At 49.0% G+C, this 23,193-nt stretch overlaps 1 protein-coding gene across 2 annotated transcripts in view; it reads right to left on the bottom strand.

The window, feature by feature from the left end:
• NSF (N-ethylmaleimide sensitive factor, vesicle fusing ATPase) overlaps positions 1–23,193 on the bottom strand; it is a 74,712-nt gene that overhangs the window by 24,956 nt on the left and 26,563 nt on the right. For both annotated transcript variants that reach the window (XM_066205063.1, XM_066205064.1), the window contains exons 5-12: positions 22,606–22,772; positions 21,232–21,339; positions 20,563–20,638; positions 16,591–16,746; positions 5,323–5,522; positions 3,401–3,566; positions 2,827–2,901; positions 974–1,161 (exon numbers count right to left, since the gene is read on the bottom strand). In XM_066205063.1, the coding sequence (XP_066061160.1) occupies positions 974–1,161; positions 2,827–2,901; positions 3,401–3,566; positions 5,323–5,522; positions 16,591–16,746; positions 20,563–20,638; positions 21,232–21,339; positions 22,606–22,772 (1,136 nt within the window). The remainder of the gene's footprint in view (positions 1–973; positions 1,162–2,826; positions 2,902–3,400; positions 3,567–5,322; positions 5,523–16,590; positions 16,747–20,562; positions 20,639–21,231; positions 21,340–22,605; positions 22,773–23,193) is intronic.

Raw genomic sequence — 23,193 nt, 5'->3', positions numbered from 1 at the left:
TGGTACAAAGCCCTCTGAATTCAACCAATCCTTGGAGCAAAGGAATCCTTCCACAGCTGAAACACTTCTTCACACAAAGCACATCTCCTCTGCTGTTCTGGTTCTTGCATTAGGAAACAGTGAACATTCCCTGATCCCAGCACACTCACACTCTCCATAACCCCTCCCCATGCTTTCTTCAGGCTGAAGAATCCTAATTTAATCATTTTTCCAAAGAAAATCCTCCTGTACCTCTGACCCCCTGCTGCCATTCCAAACCCTGGTTCTAGCATCATCCAAGGGATTTTATCCATGATGCAATCAAAGCCCCACTTCTGCTCTTCACCTCTCCTGGTAAATTCTAACCTTGTTATTTTGCTATTTTCACTGACAGAGACAGAGGTGGGATTTCCAGACTATTCCAGCCTCAAGAACTTGACCCCAGGTGACGGTCAGGTCAGTCCCCATCCCTGTCTCCACCTGTTTGAGCTCTCTCTCCCAGTGGACAGCTAAAATTCACTGGCATCTTGTGCCCTGACCTCCTTTCAAATGCCCCCCGCAGATCTCCACTGGTGACCTTTGTCTTTATGCCCCCAGACCAGCTCTGAGGTTGTAACCTCCCCTTCCTTACAGAACATTTATGAACACACTGAGCTGCACAGGCTCCAGCAGAGCTTCCCTATAAATGGCTGTTCTAATTCCCACCTTGTCTCCTGGGTCCAATGCACAAACTGTGCTCAAGACTTTCAGTTTTTATCAGAACATCCTCAAAAACCACCCCTTCCACCCCACCAAGCTGTGCAAGAGGCACTTGGAGGGCAGGAGAGGGAAGAGGGAATTCAGAATGAAAGAGAAGCACAGGGAAAAGGTGCTCACATGAATTTCATCTCCTAAAGTACACTGATAGGCCACTTTCCATTTGGAAGTAAACATTCAAGATTCCAAATGTAATTATTTTCCCTTTTTTGCCCCAGCAGGAGATGACAGGACTGACCTTAATGTGTCTGTTCATGGCAGTGGACTGAGCAGCTCGAACCAAACCTTCCAGCTCAGCACCACTGAAGTTTTTGGTCTCCACTGCCAGCTCTGCAATGTCCACATCCTCAGCCAGCAGCTGGTGCTCCCTCATCCTCACTGTGTGGATGTGGAGGATCTGGAATCGGCCCTTCTCATCTGGCAGGCCTGGGATGGGGAACAGAACACACCCAAGCCCTGAGCACAGCACTGCAAACCCCCCCGTCCCTCCCCTCAGCCTCCCTTCCCTCCCAGGCCCCTTCTCACCACGAGCAGCTTGCACTTACAATGAGGGTATCTGATGCTGCTTTTCACTGAGAATATTCAGTTACATTAACTGCTAAACTGAGCAGTGTCACCACCAAACCACAGAGAAAAGCACAAGGCTGAGTTTCTCTCCTCAGGGGTCCCCCCGGTTGGTTGCTCTCAGATTTTCACATCCCCTCAGTCCGACTCCCACCTTGCAATTATCATGGAACAGTTTGGGTTGATGGGACCTTAAAGCCCATCCAGTCCCACTCCCTGCCATGGACAGGGACACCTTCCACTGTCCCAGGCTGCTCCAAGCCCCATCCAACCTGGCCTTGGACTCTTCCAGGGATCCAGGGGCAGCCACAGCTGCTCTGGGCACCCTGTGCCAGGGCCTCCCCACCATCTCCATAAAAGATTTCTTCCTTATATCCCATCTGACCCTGTCCTCTGTCCATTAACAGTCTCTGCTCCTTGCCCTGTCACTGCAAGCCCTGGTAAAATCTGTTCTGCTCCTCTATCCCTGAGTGCCCTTTCCCAAGGGCACACACCCACTAATTACTGGATCAACTGAAAGTTTATTCTCCCCAAACCCAGAGCCTTGACTTCTCTCTTCCCATTGCCCATATCATTCCTATAAAATGTTCCTTTTCATGAGCTGAGGTGATCATTTCCCAGCCTGCACCTTAGCAAGTCCCTTCTGAAGCACACAATGGGTGACACAGAAGATCCTTCTGTTAGAAGTGCAACCTGTCAGGCTGGCACATCATGCTGAGCCCCATGTGCCCAGCTCCTGCCAGCCCCTGCTCCAAGGGTCTGATATTTGCTCTGGTTAGTGTTTGTGCTGAGGGGATGTGAGCAGACATTTTACAGCGTGCACAGTTCCCAGGAGCATTCAGTCCTTGTCCTCTGGTAATTTATTCCAGGATCACTGAGCTGTCCACCAGTCCCAGGCTGTTCTCTGCTCCATCTTCCTGCAGTGAATTGCCACCTGAGCACTGAGCCCCCAGGCCAGCCACCCTTTAGGCTCCACCATAACCTCCACTGACCAAATTCTGATCTCAAATGCGAAGTCAGTGATTTGTTCTCTTGAATCTGGGATGATTTGGGCTCACTTTCTTAATGAAGTCTACATGATGAGATATTTGCTAATTTACCCCACACTGGGGGGAGGCAGATGTGCACAGTTACAAAGGTCCCTTTCTAGTGACTGACAGACAGCTGCTTTTCCAGTTGCCAGATGCAATGGCAAGCCAAGCTCTTGGCCAACTTTTACTTCACCCACTGCTCCTGCCTGGCCTTCCTGCAATTTCCACCCAGGAATGACCTGGTACCATTATTTGCCTCCTTTCCTCCACAGAAGAGATTCAGGGTCATCCCTGCCCACCCTGCTGGGCAGGAACTGAGATCAGGTTTATCATATCAGGAGGGAAGTCCAAAGTGGTATTTTATTGGTCTGATTTAGTCTGTGTTCTGGAGGGAGCTGCAGGAAGTTCAGCACCTGAGCCATCCTGGGGATTGTTCACATTATGATCAGTATTTGCTTTGCTGGAGTTGAGGAGCTGGGATCTGCAGTGTGCTTACCAATCTCCATCTTCACCTCCAGCCTCCCCGGCCTCAGCAGGGCCTCATCAATCAGGTCAGGTCTGTTGGTCATTCCTAAAGTCAAAGTTAAAAACAAAACTGTTATCTGAGTTCCTGAGTGGATTTCCAGCCCCTGTTACAGCCCATAGAGCTGGGGACTCAAAGAGTCCCAAGAAAACAAACTGGAGGCTTCTGGAACCATCATCTTCTGGAATGCTGGGAGGGAGAGTCAGGGCAGGGATCAAACCTGTGCTTGTGGCTCTGTCTGTCCTTGTGGAGTACCTGCAGGGCTCCTGCAGCAGAACAAGCACAGCTGGAGCAGCCCCACTCCCCCACAGGCTGATACATCAATTCTATCAGCCCTTGCAGGTTTCCCTAAGCGATGAAACCCTCCTTATCAAAAATTAAACACGGAAATTGCTGAAAGCAGCAATATCTGCCAACCACAGCAGCATCTCCTGTTAAACCTGCTGCTGCTCCAACAGCAGCCATGGTACCTCAGCTGACCTGCAGTGAGGCAAACACCAGCAGTGCTCAGGCAGCCCTCAGGACAGAGCAAGGCAGCCCCACGTACCAATGACCAGGATGTTGTTGAGCTGCTCCACGCCATCGATTTTGGAGAGCAGCTGGTTCACCACGGTGTCATGCACGCCGGTGCTGCCAGCCATGCTGCCCCTCTGCTTGCAGATGGCATCAATCTCATCAAAAATGATGATGTGCACCCCACTGTTGGCTCCAAGCTGTGGGAGAGAGCACGAGTCAGGAATGTCACCAGTCTGATTGCTGAGAGCAATCCAAAATCAACAGTGACCTCAGGCACACAGACACAGCACTGACGCTCCCTGTGTGCTCAGCATCACACAAAGTGTGTGTGTGTGTGTGTGTGTGTATCTCACCCCTTTCCAGGGAAATATCCTGCCCATCTCCAGCCCAGGGGGCTCAGGGGGCTCTGCCCAAACCCAGGACTTTGCAGGTACACAAGTTTCAAGGCAGAGCACGAGGCTGAGCAAGCCAAGCAAAGCTGGAGCACGCAGCTCAAAGGGTCCCAGCCCTTGGTACCTGGCAAAAGGACAAGGAACAAGGCTTGTCTGTGGACGGAGGGATGCACCAGAGTGGGAACACCCCAGGCTGGACTGAAGTTAGTAAATACACAGCTTGCCAGAGCAGCTTTGTTGATAATATTTTTTAAGGAGCCCAGTCTCTCCGTGCCAGGGAGACCCAGAACTGCCATTTCCAGGTTCACTCAGGGGTGAGGCAGTTGCAGCTGGTAAGAGAACAGGATACTTTTTGTGACTGCATTATGAAGCTTTTTCCCTTCAAATTCCACTTCTAAAACATCTTTTGTGGCCAGTGCAGACCATGTTATCTCTGGGTGAATGTGGTGGCTCTGGCAATCTGCCCCAGACACAGGCAGCACAATGCCAACCTTTTGGAGACCTTTTTAATCTCCCAGCTGTCATCAGGCCCAGCCCCTGCAGCCAATATCGAGTATTGTATTTTAACAGGTGTGTTATTGCCAAGGGAAAGCAGCTCCCAGAGATCCTGCAACCACCAGGGAGCAGGAGATTGCTCACGTGGGTCTGTGTTACCACACAGAGCTGATTGACTGACTAATAAACCTTCTGCTGAAGAAATGGAATTATTTCAAGTCACCACCAAAATCTGCATCTTGTGAGCTGAATAAAATTAAGGGATCATTTGCTAATGACTGCTGAAAAGACTTCCCTGTATTTAACTGTGACTACCCTGACATCTGATTTTCCTTACCAGAAAAACTATCGTGATCAAGTGATCCACAGCAGAGAAAAATTACCATAGCACACATGAAAGAAGTACTCACACCATGAAATTAAAGACTGGGGATTTGAAAGCCAGATAAAGCAATGGATAAAAAAAAATCACTGGAAAAAACAGAACCTTCATCTCCCCTTCCAGTTTCAAAGAGCTCTAGTTTTATGAGACATTATTCTCATCCTTTCTGCTGAGAAAAATTAACCATGTATTCATTATAACACTTCACGTGCTACAACATACCAGTATACCTGCAACCTAAAAACCTGAAATCCTGAAAGCTTATGTGCCAGCTTAATTTAATAAGAAAAACCCAGACAGATTCAATTGTCTTTCCCACCACCAAAAAAAAAAAAAAAAAAAAAAACCAAAAAAAAAAAAAAAAACAGAGGAAAAGTTTCATAATCTGAGTTTTAAGGACCTGCTGTATCACTCCCAAATAACTGTGCATGGAGGCTCAGCACACTGTCCCTGCCTGCAGAGCTGCCTGGAGCCCAGCTGCCTTCCCAGCTTTCCAAGACTGTTTCCACAACTGCCAGTGTGTGAGCCTGCACAACCCCAACACTCCACGACTCACCAGGAATGACCAGAACCCCAAGCCAAGCAGTGACTCTGCCTTTAACACAAGCAATAATTTGCAGATTCCAGACTCTTTCTGGTCCCTCCCAGGCGCATTCCCACAACCCCATTCCTGCGTGTCCTCACCCTCCTCTGCTCCTCCTCTGCATCAGCAAACAGCTTCCGGATGTTGGCCTCGGACTCTCCCACGTATTTGTTGAGGATTTCGGGCCCGTTGACCACCTTGGGCTCCCTGGCATTGAGCATCTTCCCGATCTGCCGCGCCATCAGCGTCTTCCCACAGCCCGGGGGCCCGTACAGGAGGATGCCCTTGACGTGCTTGCAGCCTGCAAGGACAGGGGACAGGCTGAGAGAGGATGGGGACAGCCAGGAGCACTGAGGGAGGCACTCCTGCGGGGAGCTGGGCCTGAGCTCAGCACGGTGCCTCTGTCACAGAAATTCAAACACAGGTGGGATCACTGTCATGGCAGTGATGTGCCAAGGAAAAACAACCCCTGGAAAAACAACTCAAGCGCTCTCCATCCATCAGCCACACTGAGCTGTAACTCCTGGTCAGGAACACACAGCACCAGAGGTCCCCTGGAAAATGTGGGAATAACATAATTCTCACCAAGAGGAGGTCCCAGGGATGCTGCTCATCCCCAGGTAGAGAGGGGCTGCAGACACTCTTTTTTAAGCCCTGCACACCAAGCAAGGCAGACACACAGGTCAGGCACACTCATCTAATTCTTGGAAGAGAAAATGAGGAATATTGTGTGATAACACCAAACTTTTTACCCCTGTGCTGGGTTTTGGTGAGTCCCATATCACACATCCAGTTCTGACTGCACATTCATACAATATATTGTGAAAACTGAAAAAAAACTTCCAACCAGAACCACCAGAACCATCAGCCCAAAATCCTTGACCTGTAATTAGAAAGACCTGAAATATTCTAATTTGTTCAAATAACTGGACTTTGGACACTGTGTATGGGAATTTAAATTCTCTCTGGTAGGGAAAGAGAACTGCAATTGTTGCAAGCTGAGGCTGGACACATCCCAGTCAGTGACAGGCACACGTGTCCCAGGTGTGCTCACAGCTCCTGGGAGAGGCTCCAGGTGAGAAAAAGAAGAGTTTTCCTGGAGGATTTGCGGAATTGTGGATATACAGCTTGTGAGTCCCACACAGGTTTTATCAATATGCTGTCTCTGAATATCCTTATGCCCAAACTCCCCATGCCCTGCCTCACACTGTGCCAAGAGAGGTTGTGGGACCAGCCCCTGTCCATAACCAGGTTTGTTTTGTTCCTTTAACGAGACCATCAGCACTCAGACCAGATCTGGCCAGGAGGAAAATTACCTGCATAAGATTAAACCTTTGGCCTGGAAGCTGCTGTTGGAAAACCCTGCAGGAGGAGAGCAGAGATCTCAGCACCAGGTTCTGAACACTGAGCACCAGGCTCAAGGAAATCCTTAGAGGAGAGAGGGGACATGGCCTCAGGAGTGCCGGGGGAACGATGGGATTCAAACTTAGAGGGTTTTTTACACTTTTTAATGAATTTATGAAAATCTATTTTTCACTCCATTCTTGCAGATTGACCTCTTTAAGAATGCGACCCACCCAACAAGAGCCCTGCAGTGCTCGGGATGCACATTAAAAGCAGAACCAAACAAAGGCAGCAAACTGATGGCCCCGAGCTCACACTGAGGGGACCTGAGCTCAGTTTCTGCCAGGCTTAAGGAGCTTGAGCACATGGAGCTGTCTGTCACCCCACAGGATGACCTCCCTCCTGGTTTCTGGCTTGTCTCAGCTCCATGGCAACATCACCCCATCCCACAGAGCCCTCAGGGCAATTCTACCTGTAAAGGACAAACACTTATCCCTTATCACCTTCCCAATACTCTGCTGTGATTTCATTTACTCCTGAAGGTTATGGCAATAAAGAATTGATTTCAGTCCGAATAACTGCTCAATATAACTTAACTCCTGTTACCACACGTGCTCTCTTCCCTCTCTCTCTGGCTGTTCGTTCACTGCAGTGGATTTCCATGGACACTGCCACGAGGAGCAGCTGATCCCTCCCAAACCCAGAGAGCAGCAGTGCTGCACTAGGTAAGCCCAGCAATACAGCTGAGAGATCCTGCTGGGCTTCTCTGCAGATCAAAAATTTACTACAGAAACCAAGAGCTGTGGCTAAGAACTCCTGAGTCAGTGCTGAGGCATCTGCAAGTCAAAAGCATAAACAACATAAACTGGCAGTGAAGACAAATTTCACAGGGGAGGGAATGAGGCACAGAAAAATTAAAAGCTCTTCCAACAGCTCCGGGGCTCCAGCATGAGGCCACCAAAGGGCTACAGAGGCCACCAAAGGGCCCTGGCAGGTCAGGGCTCTGTTCCCAGCCCAGCGAGGCAGGGCCACGGTACTGCAGGGAGTGGCTGTGCCAGGGTGCTCACACCACAAACACCAACACTCAGCCTGGTTTGTTCTGCTGTTTTTCTTCTAAGTCCTATGAGAAGTGTCTGAGGGAGCTGGGAAAGGGGCTGAGCCTGGAGACAAGGAGGCTCAGGGGGGACCTGGTGGCTCTGCACAACTCCCTGACAGGAGGGGACAGCCGGGGGGGTCGGGCTCTGCTCCCAGGGAACAGGGACAGGAGGAGAGGGAACGGCCTCAGCCTGGGCCAGGGGAGGCTCAGGGTGGACAGCAGCAGGAATTTCCCCATGGAAAGGGTGGTCGGGCACTGGAAGGGGCTGCCCAGGGAGGTTTGGAGTGCCCATCCCTGGAGGTGTCCAAGGAAAGACTGAAGGTGGCACTCAGTGCTCTGGGGACAAGGTGAGGATCAGGCACAGCCTGGGCTCAATGGTCTTGGAAGTCTTTTCCAACCTTAATGATTCTGGAATTCCTGCAACTCCCAATCTCTCTCCTAGAAGGAGTACAGTTGAGTTTTATCCCCCAGAAGCTTCTCCTTCACAGCCCAAAAACTCTGAACTTCTTGAACAGCACAAACATTCCCCTCTCTGCATGAGCTGCCTCGGCCACAGCAGAGGGCTCAGCCTGGAACACCCCACACCCCGAATCTCATCTCCCACGGTGGGAGTGGAACACGAAACACAGATTGGCTTGGACAAATCTGCTTAGAAACCTCCTAGAATGCTCACCTTCTTCCTGTTCAAGGGAAAAGGAAAGGGAAAAGGAACAGAATCCTGGAATACTTTGAGTGAGAAGGGACCCACAGGATCACCCAGTCCCACCCCTGGCCCTGCACAGACCCCCCAACATTCCCACCCTGGGCATCCCTGAGAGCTCCTGGAGCTCTGGCAGCTTCGGGCCAGGACCATTCCCTGGGAAGCCTGGGCAGTGCCCAGCACCTCTGGGGGAACAACCTTCCCCCGAGACCCAACCAAACCCCCCTGTGACACAGCCTCAGGCCATTCCCTGGAGTCTTCCTCAGAGAAATCCCAGCTCTGAGCCCAGCAGGTTCCCTGAGATGACTCCCCAGCCTGACCCAGATGAGCTCAGCCTGTGCTGGACAATCCATGCTCCCCCCAAACCCTGAGGACATCAGTGGCCACCTGCTGCAAGGCCTGGTTGCCACTGAATGGGCAACACTGAGAGCAGGCTGTGAGTCAGGTGGCAGAACATTGCTGAACCCAAAGCAATTAGTTCCTATTCAAATAAAACTGCCACAAGCAACTCCAGCAGACATTTCCCTTTACAGCCACGTTCACCTGGCTAAAATCAAAGTTTTAAGGACAAGCAGGACTTTATTAAAATAGACAGGTGATGACAAATCACAAATGTTACCTCTCAAATCACAGTGGGATCCTCTGCACCACACAGGAATTTTGATTAAGTTTATCTCCCCTCTGCTGATTTCACCAATGTGGCCCAAATGTCAATACTGTTATGAGAATCTTTCTAACCACAAATTACAGCAGTGCAGACATCTCCAACCAGTTCAGCTCATCATTTGATGAGCTCCAAAAAAAAGGTCATTGCTGTAACCTGATCCTTAAATTATGCCATTCAATGACAGTTAGAGGCTGAATAGGGACATTAATAGGAACTCAAACATACAAATATGGAAACAAAATATAAGGGAAAATTCATTAAAACTGCTGAGAATAGGAGAGTTACCGGTGTTACCAATGGAAGTCCAACTCTGTTTTGACACAGAACATCACCTGCCCAAAGACAAGATAAAACTTTATTTGTTCAATTCTCCCTCTTCAATTTATTGGAGACATCAGAAGAACAGATTTAGTATAACAGGGATTTTCTACCTGGGAGTGTAATTCCCCTTTTAATTAAAATCAAAGCATTCTGGTGTGATTGGATCACTCGGATGCACCACCAGGAACCTGCATGGATGGGAAGGCCCCAGCACAGCAGGGAGATGTTTATCTCTGCACATTCATCTTGGGGCAGGTTACAGGAAGTTCAGGGTTCCCAGACTTCACCTGCCACATAGCAAAATCTCCCTAGAAGTCGAGCTGGGCGGAATTTCCCTCTCCTCTCAGGCTGTAAGGCCAGAGTTCCTCCAGGCTCCCGTTTATCTTCCCGTGGGACTGACAATCCAACACGGAGTGAGACTGAAGGAACTGCTGTCTGCTTTGGATTCAAAGCTGGGGCAGGGAAAATGCCACACCTAAACCAGAATTTTTATTTTCTCAATGGCCAGATTTTTGATTTATCAAATCCTTTGCCACCGGAAAGAGAAGACGAAGTAAAATTCTCCATGGACCTTTGGAAACGGATTCCTCACCACATCCCACTAGCTCTGAGGAGCTCAGTGCACACATCTATCAGGAGGCAATAATGAGATTTATGACAAGGGCATTTATCCCTTTCTGAGGGAATGTGCTAGAAATGAAAATAAATCAGCTTGAGAGACGCTTCCAACCGAATGCCTTTGGCTACAAAAACAGACCCAGGATACTCGGGAAAAGGGATTTTGGTAAGAGTATAAACAAACAAAACCAAGCACTGAGGGAAGTCAGCACAGTAGCAAAGAGTAAATATCTCTTAAGAGAGCTGCAGAAACATCCCTAATTCCAGAGGCAGCTTCTGTGGGAGGCTGAGCTCAGCCAGGATGTTCACAGCCCATCCCACCTGGATGCCAGGACAAAAATCCCACCAGCACTCCCTGCTTTCTGGGATAAAGCTGGAGCATTCCCACCTGCTCAGAAAGCCAACATGCTGGCATTTGGGAATGCCTGGTGAACACTTCCTGCCTTGTGAACACATCTGGACAGCCCAGGGGCACGGGGACAGCTCAGGGCTCCCAGCTGGGGGCAAACTGGGGATGCCAGGCCATGGTGATGCCACCAACCAACACCCCTGCAGCCACCAGGAGCAGGGGCAAAGTTCTCCCACTATCCTCTGATGGCTCTGGCCATCCATGCAGAAATTCCTTGCTGCAGGTTTGCTGTAAAGGCCCTTCCCCTCCCTCCAAACCACCTGCCACATTCCCATTCCCACATCCCTGTGTTAAAAGGGAATCATTTTCCTTGGTGACTGTGCAGAATCTGGAAGCCCTCTATCTCATATCCCTCCCAGCACTAAAGTCCTTCGAGTCATATCACTCTGTGTCCAGAAGCTTTCCTCTCCCCCCACCCTGCTGCCCTCCTCCAAAGTTTTTTCCCAGTTGTACTGCATCCCTTTTGATACAAAGGCTGCATCCAGCAATCCAACACATGAACAAATTACACATCAGCTCCTCCACTTTCTTCTCCAGCCCCGGGGGGGTACCTAAGTCAATCTCTGGTTTTAGGAAGGGAAAGAGAGTGACAGATGTCAGGGACTTCCTCACTGTTCTCACCAAAGGAAGAGCACAGTGTCCAGACTCAGCCTGGCTGGCCCTGGATCCAGGTGCCTCAGGGTGAGCAGAGCACTTCATGTCAAATTAGGAGAAGAGCAAGGAAGCACTGGTCCATTCTCAGCAAGGAAAAAGAGTTAACAACAGCAAATGCTGAGTTCAAGCTGTTAAATACTTTTTTAACACCACTGAAGACTTGACATTTTATGTGACAGCTGATATTAATAAAAGTGACAAACAGGCAGGAACAGGAAACAGAAGCAGAAAAAGAACAAGGGACACAAGAGCCCTCAACTGTTGGATGCTGGCAGATCACTTGGACATGAACTTCACCCAAGGGAACTCAGAGTGGGTGAAATTATCTCAAAGTCAGTGAGAACCTGAGCAGGGTGGGTGAGAAACCAGGGGGAAGGTGGTGAATGTCATCCCTGATGTTATAAAGGGAAAAGGGAGGGAATTGTGGGGTTGGACTAAATTGAGAGGTCCCTTTCAACCTCAGCAGTTTTCTGATTGTGTGGTACAGACCTAGCACTAACCTGATGGCTGGAAAATTCTGAGATAATATCTTTTTAAGTAGGTAGAAGAAAAAAAGACTACAAGAAGTAGCCAGAACAACTTTATTAGGTCAGTCTGAGACAACTTCTCTCCGGGAAAACATGGGGGTCCCACACAGAGGGTTTGAGGAAACAAAGAAAGCAAGAGAGGGACATTTAGACTTCCCTAAAGATAAATAGGTGTTAGACATCTTCCTAGACATGCAGGAAAAGCACAGGCTGAATGAAGTTAGAGGTGGATGAAAAGTAGATTAAACCCCACAAAGTTTAAAGCACAGCAAGAAATGATCCATCCTGAATATAGTGGCATGTGGTGCCTGGGAGATGGAACAGAACAGAATGCTCCAATTAAATCTGCACACACTGCAAAGCCAAGAGCTACAAACACACTGACAGGCAGGATTAAATCCATCTGAAATCTACGTAACCTGATGCACGAGTTTCTAAATTGGGGAGGAATAATGAACTGCATGTCACAAAACAAAAAAACAACATCCCAGTGAGGATTCTACTCAGGCCCAGACAGTGAGGCACAGCCAGAACCTGCTGGCCCAGAATGGAGCCATGTTCTGGGTTGGGCACCGCAGTCCTGAGCAGGGAAGGGAGGCCAAGGGAGGAGAAATAATGATGGGTGATGCAGAGGTTATGAGAAATGGCCTCAGAATCCCAGAGCTGGCCTGGAGAATGCTGCAGAGACAGGAGCAGACTGAGTGCAAAGGCTGAGAGCACTGGGTGCCCAGCAGGGCCTGGCATGCCCAGCATCCCAGCTAAGGTTAGACATGCCTGACACTGAGTTTTCATCAAATTACCCTGTTTTCAGAATAGCAGGGTGAGAACCTTTCCATCATTACTCTTCTCATACAGTATCTGAGTACTTTGAGAACATTAATGCATTAATTTTTAAGGCAGCCTAACAGAGAAGCCTCCACTTCAGACAGAATCTGACGAAGAAAATTATCTGAGTGTCTGCTCATTTCAATGTTCTGTTGATACTTCACTTCTCCATCATGAGCTGGACTTCAGAATTCCAGAGCTCTGAGACCAACTGACCCCGAGAGGGCAGGTCAGGAGCACAGGTTAAGATGGTTCCCAGGAAACAGGAACCACCTTCAAAAAGCTAATTTGTGGGAGCAGGAGAGGATGGGGAATTTGGGTTCCGTTTCAGCCTCTTAGAAGGAACGTGACCTGTAACACCAAACATTTCTATACCTGTTAATAAACCATAACAACAGGTCCGTACAGAATTTGCTCTTTGAGGCCTCTACAACAATTAATGTGCCACAGGAGTCAGAGAAATCCCTCCCCTGCTGCAAGTCAAGATTCTGTTTCAAAGCTTGGGGACACCAGAGTGTTCTTAAATAAGGAAAAGAGGGTCAGCACAAGTGTTTTGTTTCCAAGTCTGAGAAGGGACTTTACAGTTTTGTTGCAAGCTCCAGTTACAGTTTGCAGCTCCAGGCACCAAATCTCAAAAAAAAACCTAGCCAAATATCAAGTGGTTAAATATCTTTTGGAGTCAGGGGGAAAGAGAAAACAACAAGAAGAGAGAACACTGTTCTAGGCAAGAGCACAAGCTGCTGAATGAGCTAGATTTAAAGTCTCAGCAGAAAAAAACAGCATTTACCATGGATGGGAAGAAAACAACATTCTCTTCATCAATGACATTTGTCAAACAAACAGAGGAGCTTTAGCTGGAGCAAGAGGATGCTCTGAGCTGCAGCACAGAGTAACCAAAGCAGACTCCCTTCACCACAGAGGGACACAGCTTTACTGTGAGCTGGATGGCACAGACATCCTGAAAGGGCTTGAAAAGGAGGAGGATTCCCTGGAAACAGGGCTGTGAAGGGCTGCCCCTGAGGGAGAACCTCACTGCTATCTCCCTCCACCAGTGCTCCCAGGTGTGAGGTTCCTTCCTCAGAAGTGTCATTCCTGTGAGTGAGGCACCAAAATGTTTCCAAACACCTTCCTCAAACCCCATCCAGGGAAGGATTCAATTCCCTTTGGCAGCCACAAGGTTATCAGGAGTCAAGAAATAGTCAATCTTCCCTGGGAGGGTGGGCAGGCCCTGGCACAGGGTGCCCAGAGCAGCTGTGGCTGCCCCTGGATCCCTGGAAGCGTCCAAGGCCAGACTGGGTGGGGCTCGGAGCAGCCTGGGACAGTGGGAGGTGTCCCTGCCATGACAGGGGTGGCACTGGGTGGGCTTTAAGGTCCCTCCCAACCCAAACCATTCTGGGATTCTGTCACATCACACAAAGCAGGGAGCTGATCTAGCTGAATGCTGACCCTGTGAACTGTCTCTATTAATGATACTTTTTGCTGCCAACTCTATCAGCTCCCTACAGAGCCATGCAAGCCCAAAGCCACCAGAGCAGGGCTGGGACATCCACAGATGGGAAAAGCAAACTGCCCCTTCCAGGCCAGGACGGAGCTGGGGCAGGGTTAGTGCCCAGCTGGGACTGATCTAACATTTCTGCTCTTGGATAAACCAAGGCTTGTACCACCAGAGCAGTATTTCCCCCCTTGGATGATATGGTTAACTAACATTGATTTATGTGCTCCAAACCCAGAACATTCCTTGGAAGTTAGATAAACCACACACAAATTGCAAGTAATGCTGGAAGGGTCTATAGAGCCTCTGTGTAGTTATGGACAGAAATATTTATTGCATTTGGCGTGGAAGCTGCAGTCTGGGAGCACTGGGCAAAGAACACAACTGGGTGAGCACTGCAGCACCAGGGAGAAAGCAAATTCTTTCTTTTCCTTTCCCAATAAATTATTCACAAAGGTGAACAGCTGTCACACTGACATTTCAGATCTGAAATACAGTTAAGAGCAAGTTATAACTAAGGCAAAGAAAATTAATGTCAGAAAGTTTTTGTTTTGTCAAATTTCAGATAAGCTCTTTAGCCCTGGGGTTCACCAGAGCTCAGGAGCTCTGCTCCCAGTCCAACTTCTACCCTGAAAAATGTCTCTTTGTGCAGCCTGGGTGTAAACATGCACAGTAAGGGTATTTGTATTTCATGTAATTTAATGGGGCACACCTTTAATTCGTTGCCCAGGGTAATCCAAATACCAGTGGTCCTTCACAGAATCTTTGTCTTCCTTTATTAAACACCACCAATTATCTTTTACCTTCACACGTGGTCCCAGCCAAGGACTCTCTACTGCAGCCACAGAAACAGAGAATCCCAGAATGGTTTGGGTGGGAAGGAATCTTAAAGCCCACCCAGTGCCACCCCTGCCATGGCAGGGACACCTTCCACTGCCCCAGGGTGATCCAAGCCCTGTCCAGCCTGGCCTTGGACACTTCCAGGGATCCAGGGGCAGCCACAGCTGCTCTGGGCACCCTGTGCCAGGACCTCAGCACCCTCACAGGGAGGAATTTCTTCCCAATATCTAACCCAAATCTCTCCTCTGTTAGTTTAAAACCATTCCCATTATCATCCAGTCACTACCTGTCCACATAAAAAATCATTCTCCTCTGTTTTATAAGCTCCCTTTAGGCACTGGAAGGGGCTCTAAGATCTTCCCAGAGCTTTCTCTTCTCTAGGCTGAACAGTCCCAGCTCTCCCAGCCTGGCTCCATGGGAAGACTTCATGAATACACACAATAGTTGCTTCAAAAGGTAAAAATATTTCAAATACAGGAGGCTGGCTGTCAGCAACAGTGCTGAGCTGGACACCAGTGCCTCGGGGTAAAAGCTGTTCTTTCCACAGCCAGCACCATTTCTCTTATTTCTTCTCTCTGCAGAGCAGTTAAATATTTAACAAATTTAAGCACTTCATGTTCTCAAGCAGAAGCAGAGAAGTTGAATCTCACTCACAGCCACAAAACCCACGAGAACCAAGAGAGAGAATCAGGCACTGGTTCCACCAGCCTTGGAGATTCTCCACAGCTCCTCCATACGTGTCCAAATCCCCAAGAAAAGACTGAAGGCACATCCCAGGGAAGTTTATTTTGCATCAATTCCACCGGCACTGCAAGCGGACACGCTCCACACACCCCCGCACAAACAGGATGTATCTCCTGATGGAAATCTGTTTTGTAATCAAAATCTTGATTGCTTCATTTGTGGGGAGAGGGAAGGTGGATCAGAAACATAAACATACACAGAAATTATACAGCTATGGATTCCAAGTTCAAATATGAAGCCACAGAGATTATATTCCGAGAACAAGGAGCAGCCAGAACATCCCCAGCCACGTTCTGTGACAGAACCAGACACCTGCAGCTGCACACTGCTTACTAAAAATTAAACCCTGCACCATGTATCTGCCTGCCAGCACATGTTTACCAAGTACTGGGACTGCCTTTCCTTCCCTTGACCCAAAAAGTGAAGTTATATTTAGAATCTGTGCTTTTATTTCACAGACCCCAGGACGTGCCAGGGCCTGTGCATCCTCCCCAGCATTTCAGACCTGACCAGCAGAACTCTCACCCCGTGCTGGGTTCACTGGGCTCAGGCTGGGGGAGGACAGGGCTCACGGTGCAGCTGCCAGGAGAACTGGGATTCTGTAAAAGAGATTATGGCAGGGGAATTAAGACAAAATTTCCACTGAGCTGTATGGACAGATGATGGCCAGGCAGTCAGGAACAGTGTCACTGCTATGGGTAAATGAAGCATTCAAGGAGAGAGGGTTTCACAGAACCATGGAATGGTTTGGGTTGGAAGAGACCTTAAAGCCCATCTGATTCCAACCCCCTGCCACAGGGAGGGACACCTTCCACCAGACCAGGCTGCTCAGAGCCCCAGTTTCAGTTCCACCAGACCAGGATCCAGTTAAACCATGTGCCCCATTCCTTTAGACATGCCATGTGCAGGGCTGAGTGTTTGTGCTGGGCTTGTCTCCCATCCCCAGCCAAGCAAAAGGAGGCCAAAATACATTTGGGAGCACCAGGGGAGGCAGAGGCTCTGTCAGTCTGCTGGATCCCTCAGAAACTGCTGTGTTACAGCACCACAAGAGTGTCAGTTGTGGCCAGCCCTCACACACCAGGGACAGGCCTGCACCCTGGGCCCCAGCCACACTTCTCCAGGTTATACTCACCCATTTGCTCCACAATTTCAGGTGGGAAAACTCGTGAAGCAAAAGCTCTTCGGAAAATATCTGAGAATTCTTTATCCAGGCCTCCAATGCCCATTTTCTCAAAATTCCAGTCGGGGTTGATGATTGACTGCCGGTTCTCCTTGGTCTTTGATTTACCTGCAAAGCCAAGAAATGGTTTCAAACACAGCCCAGCAGAACTGCAGCACACACAGGTCCAGACACAGAACAGCTCTGCAGGTCAGACCCCATCCCACAAACTCTCTACTCAATTTCAAATATTGGCCAGGAGGACACACTTGTGACAAGGACACAAGGACAGGACACCAGACACTCAGCTTGGTAAATGATTCCCAGCCTTTCAACTGCCCAATCCAAGGGTTTCTCCAGACAGGTGTTGTTCCAACATATTGAAGAATCCACGGAAGATTTCTCTGCCACAAATTCACCCAGGTGCCCCTGGACCATGTAACCTCAGCACCCAGCTCGTGTGGCTGCTGCCAGAACCAGCATCCACCTTTTTCCAGGCCACCTGGGGTGCCAAAGCTTTGTCCTGCATCCTCCTCAGTCCTGCCTTTCCCAGTCCCCACCTGCTCTGCCTTGTGCAGCAGCAGCAGCCCCACACTGGAACCCCTGTTCCTCTCTGCCTTCTCTCTCCCTCCCACACCCTCTGAGGGGCAGATGACCTGCTGGTGCTGCAGTTTGGTTGTACCTTCAATACAGGCACAGAATGATGGATGCTCTGCTTTGTTCATACCCATCTATACCAATATGGGATCGTTCTCAGCAGGCAGGGTTAACCTGCACAGCATGAGATGGGTGCAGCATTCCCTGGATCCTGCCCGGGATCTGGGCCCACCACAGCCATCAGTTTTACCGAGGTCAGGAGAGCTCCTCCTCCCACACATCATTTACAGCTCTTTGTACTGAATCTCCTCTGCCATTTCCTGCCTCAGTCACTGAGCTCAGCCAGAGCCAGCCCGGGCACCTCATTGCTCCAGCTTTCTCCCAGCTTATTCAATCATTACAATGATCAGCAAAGGCCCAGCAGAGATTCCCACTGAACTCCACTGACATCAGCTATTTCCTCCTTCCCTTTCATCACTCACTGACTCATGCAAGGACCTTCTCTCCCACAGACCTCTGTTTTGATGCTTTCTTAAGAAACTTTGACAAAGAGCTTTGCTGGAGGAGCTTTGACAATCAGCCCATGCCAGCCCTGCTGCCAGTGCTTTCTGATTCCTGTAATGAGCTCCAGTAGGACCATGAGGCAGGACTGCCCTCAGACAAGGCAGGCTGGCCCTCCCCAGTCTATCACCCTTATGAAGATATCCTCTAATTTAATGCTTTATTACAGTTTCTGTTGATTCTTCCTGTACAGACCTCAGGTTCACAGAACTGCACCTCTCCAGACCTTCTCCAGAATCCCTTGGAAAGGAACAGCAAGCTCACCACTCTTAGTCCCCAGATACTGGAGCAATTTGCAGCAAAGTTACACAAAACGATTCTTTTACAACTCACAAGAACAAAGGCAGTCCTGCCAAACCACCGCAGTTCATTGTTCTACAACCTCTTCCAGAGGCACTCCAGGTACAGCCAGACCCCTGAGCACAGGTTGGCAGCCCTTTAACCACCTCCTTTCCCTGTTGCTGATGAGCCACTGGCATCACAGCCTCACAGAGCTCCTCACTCCCTTTGCAGAGGAGCTTGGGAGTACTCGGAGTGTTCAGGAAGCATAAAACAAGCACAAATGCTCCTGGAAGGATGTTGGCAAATCCATGTAGTCTCACCTTAGGTTTATTCAAAGGAGCCTATAAACAAGCAGTGGCACTTTTATCAGTCAGATCAACCTTCCACATGGCTTTCAGCATCCTCAGCTACCAGGGAAACAGAGATCTGACAACCCAGAGAAAAAGCAAAGACACTGCCAATTATCCTTAACTACTGCAGAAATGGGAGGTGTCCTTAGTGCTCTAAGGGTTGGCTCTTAATGGTTTTCCCCATGGGGGCCATTCCCACCCTAGAACACCACAGAATCACAGAGATCAGAGTCACAGGTGGCTTTGGGTTGGAAGGGACTTTAAATCCCATCCAGTCCCCCCCTGCCATGGGCAGGGACACCTTCCACTGTCCCAGGCTGCTCCAAGCCCTGTCCAGCCTGGCCTTGGGCACTGCCAGGGATCCAGGCGCAGCCACAGCTGCTCTGGGCACCCTGTGCCAGGGCCTGCCCACCCTCCCAGGGAACAATTCCCTCCCAATATCCAATCCTAGCAAACAACCCTGCATTTTGCTGTTCTGTTCCACAAGCTCTTCTAAGAGGTACTTCAAGTTCAGCCAGATAATGAATGAGCACCAAGAGTCCAGGAAGCAGAGCAAACAGCAGCTCTATGTGAGCTCATCCAGACTCTTTAATCCTGGTCTAAACACATCTGGAATCAATATTCCAATTCCAAGGCCAGCAAAACAAACAGGAACGTGCCTCTGGGTAACATGCCAGGGACAGCCCAGCAGCACTGGGGACACAGAGCACCTACAGCCCTGCAGGGAGCACCAAGCCACAATTCCCCTGTGTTTATTATCCCAGTGCTGCACTCCAGCTTTTAGGTCAGACCCCTCAGCCAGGGCTGTTCCTGCTCCCACAGAGCTTGGCCTACACTCCCCCCTTCTGGCTGCACCTCAGCACATAAAATTCCTGCAGATTGGCTTGAAACCTCTTCCACTGGTTTCATAACACAATTTTATGCTAAATAGAACAAACAGAATTGGCTTTAAAAAAAAATATTACAATTCTTCTCTATTGAAATAATGCAGGCCCTTTACTGAAGGCAGAGCTCAGTGACACTCACTTCACTTTCATCTCCTCTGTCACAATTTAATTATTCAGAACTTTACAATTCCCCAGAGACCAACAAAGCACATTAAGCAGCTCTGCCTCAGATCAATGAGGAGATTAAATGAAGTACCAATTTGACAGAAGTAAATCGAGGCACAAGAAGCTCTTTTGTCTTGTCTGCAGACAATGAAACACAATCCTGGGGAAGGGTCCCTATTCCCAATCCAAAAGCTCTCCCACAGGACCACTCCCCACAGCCACACGTGCCAGGAGGGAGATCCCAGGCCATTATTTGGCTCTGAATAGGAGCCAGGTCCAATCCCCCTGCTTGCTGTGACTCGGTGAACAGGGTTATTTCACACTGCCCCCAGCTGTCCTGGCAGCAGAGTGAAAACTGAACAGAATCCCACAGTCACAGGTGGGAACTCGCTGCCCTCCCCCTGAAAGTTTCATTAGGTGCTGTAACAGCTGCACCCTCGTTAGGATGCTTAATTACAGCCATCCACAAGCCAGCCTACTGAGCTGTGCTGGGGATTCAGCACAGGCTGAGTGTTCAGATCGAAACCCTGATGAGGTGCAAGGTGTGGTTACACAACAGCCTCACATCTTCCACTGCCTGGAGCACCTGTGGCAGGGAAACAGCTACGGGACACAAAGTCCCAGCCCCAAATGTGGCTCTTGAGGGCAGCATCAAACCTCAGCCCCTGCCACAAGCTCCTGCAGTGCTGGATGAGCTGAATTCTCCTTTCCTAAGTGGCTGCTACCCAGATGGTTTATTCCTGTAACAAGTACCCACAGCACTGAGCACTTGCAGCCAAGCAGAGCTGTGCTTTAAAGCCTATTGCAAAAATAAACCTCAGGGCTCCCTGAGCCCCCTCCCAGCAGCCTGCCCCTGCCACTCCTGAACTGTGGAACAGCAGCAGCAAAGGGAGGAGGGTCCTTAGCTCACGGACTCTGGGAGGAAGGAACAAAACAGGGAAGATAAACTAGAAAATATCAAAATAAAAGTGTCTGTTTGGCCTTAAATCACAGCCAGAGCCACACCACCAGCAAAGAGAGGGATCTGCAGCTGGAGCTTGGAAAGAGTACACACCTCATAGCACTGGTAAACATTATTTCTCTGTTTGGGTACATGAACTCACCAATCAGATTGAGAGAGGAGTTCTCAGCTTTCTCAAAGGCAACTTGACTGTTTCCAAGAACCAAACCAACCTCAATCTGCAAAGGGAAGGGAAAGAAGTAATTACATTAATTACTATTAGACTCAGCTTCAGACTGCTCCTTTGGTATCTCCAAGCACATCTCAGAAGGCAGGAAAAATCAGCAAAAGCTCCACTTCAGAAGTCACTGGGAAGAACGAAAAATACCAGCCCCTCCTCTAAAACAAACACCACTGAATGGAGAAATTCACCAGGTGCAACAACCTGGCTTTTAAAAGCTACTGGTTTAGTTCAACCCCAACTATTTTATTTCAGCAAGATCTAGCAAGTAAAGGAGAAAATAAAATCATGTCTTTTCTACAGAAGGAAAAATCCAAACTGGACATATCTGGAAGACAAAAAACTCAAGAGAGGCTGTTCCCATGAATTAGTACTTAAAAGATCAAAAGGCTATTCCTTGTCTCCTCCTCAGCCCTGTAGTTTAATGGAGACTGCAAATCATGCTCTTTGTCTCCTCTGACACAGCCAGATGAGCCAGAGGTGTGACATCTCCAAAGGCAGGTCACCTAAACTGCTCCTGGTAGCGTGACCGGGTAAGGACTGGCAGCTCTGCAGCCCCCAAGGAAAGGACAGGAGGTCCTGGCAGCCCACCTTCTGCTTTTTGCTTGTTCCAGACTCCCCTTTGAGAATGCTGGGGTCCATGGCTTCCATGTCCTTCACCAACAGCCCAAAAAGTTTGTCATTAAAGCTGAACACCAGCTGTGGAAAGGGAAAACAAATCTCATTAAAAAAAGCTAAAAGGGATTCTGACAAGACTACTAAGATCTGAAGGGAAAGAGGCCTGAAGACAAAGTTAACCACCCAGCAACTCCCCTGGAGGTTTCTCCCTGTGAAGCTCTGCAGCACTGACCATGTGCTTTCCCTGCCCCAATATAAGAGTAACAGACCGAAAGTTGCAGAACATGAAGTCAGCTGGAGAAACTCAAAGAAAAATTCTCCTTCCAAGAAAATCATCTATGCCCCCTCCTTCTCCCCAGCTCAATGTTCTGTATCATCGGATGACATTTTCCTCTCACTACAATAATTGGTGCTAGTCATGGAGAACAATTTAGCTCAAAACTTTCAGATCTTTTGCATTTCAGCTTGACAAGGACACTTCAGGAATAGTGCTAATGAGAGACAGAATGAATGTAATGAGTAGGGTCCATCCCACAGAAAACCAGGCTGGGTCTGCACAATTCCTTTCCTTGAGTTTGTATTTCCAACTGGCTTAAGATTCAGACCCTGCAAGGTGTAAATACTGTGAGAGACCAACCTCGACCTGTTTTGAGAACAAGACAAAGCAGAGGCTATCACACAGGGCTTTGCAGGGGCTGAAGCCCATCTGCTGCAGACCTCTGCAGGCTCAATTACAGGGACATCAGCTTCCCAAGGCTCACAAGGAAAGTATTTCATCCCTGTTTCACTGCTCAAGTCCATAGAGCAGCAATAAATCATGGAATCCCAGAATAGTTCAGGCTGGAAAGGACCCTAAAGCCCATCCAGTTCCACCCCTGCCATGGGCAGGGACTCCTTCCACCACACCAGGCTGCTCCAGGCCCTGGCCAACCCAGCCCTGGACACTTCCAGAACAATAAAACACACTGCACTTGGGAGGTGCCACTGAGAATGAATTAAACCTGGTGTTTGTCTTGATCTTATAGAGAAGGAGACAAAAGTGACTTCCCATAAGATTCCAGGAATTGCCATGCTCACATCCAACCAACGCAGAGACCCAAGCTCTCCCAAGCTCTGGGATTTTCCTCACAGATTTAGGGTAAGGCAGATTCTAAACCCCTCTGCCCATGCCCTCAGTGAAAAGTCACAATGGTTTTTACTTTTCCTAAAGATTTCCTTCACACAAGGAACAACTCCTGCCCCTCACTCAGCCTTTGCAGAGCTCTTGGCACCCTCAGATGGTCCCTGACAAGCCTGAGCGTGGTGCTCTAGCCCAAAGCAGCCTCAAAGCCCCAGCGCAGAGCCCACCTGCTGGCCCACAGAGAAGGCCTGGCTGTTGAACTGCTGGATGAACTCTGCAGCCATCTTGTCTGTGTCATAGGGGTTGGAGTCAATGTTCTTCTTCTGCAGGAAGTCGATCTCGATGGTCATGGTGCCAATGCACTGCTTGGTCTTGTCGAAATTGTACAAGGAAACTGTGAAAAAAACCAACAAACAGCACATTTAAGGACAGCAAGGTCCCCCACAGTGTATTAAACACATACACATCCTTCCCTTGAGAATTTCACTTGGTAAAATTGAATACATTATTTCTGATAGAGACCCTTATTTCTCTTAATCCATGTTCGACTACAAGGTCAAAAATACAGTAAAATTTTCACTGAAAATCCCTGCATTGCTCTAAAAACTCTTAATAAACCTTGAAAACAGCTCAAATCACCACACAGACTTTGGGGAATGAGGACAATGAAAGCAAATCCAGATATGCTATGGTCCCACATGGCTCTGTCTCCACCCAAGGGTTTGGACATCTCCAGGAAGCCCAAAAGCACCTTTAAGTGTAGTCTTGCCCAAAGGCAGTGACAAGAGGCCATCACTGGTTTTCTGTGGCAACAG

Source organism: Chamaea fasciata, unplaced genomic scaffold (assembly GCF_029207755.1).
Source record: "Chamaea fasciata isolate MVZ Bird 193981 ecotype frontalis unplaced genomic scaffold, bChaFas1.0.hap1 SCAF_27, whole genome shotgun sequence".
NCBI classification, from domain to species: Eukaryota; Metazoa; Chordata; class Aves; order Passeriformes; family Sylviidae; genus Chamaea; species Chamaea fasciata.
Note: the sequence above shows the minus strand (reverse complement) of the source record. Positions and strands in the feature narration are given on the sequence as shown.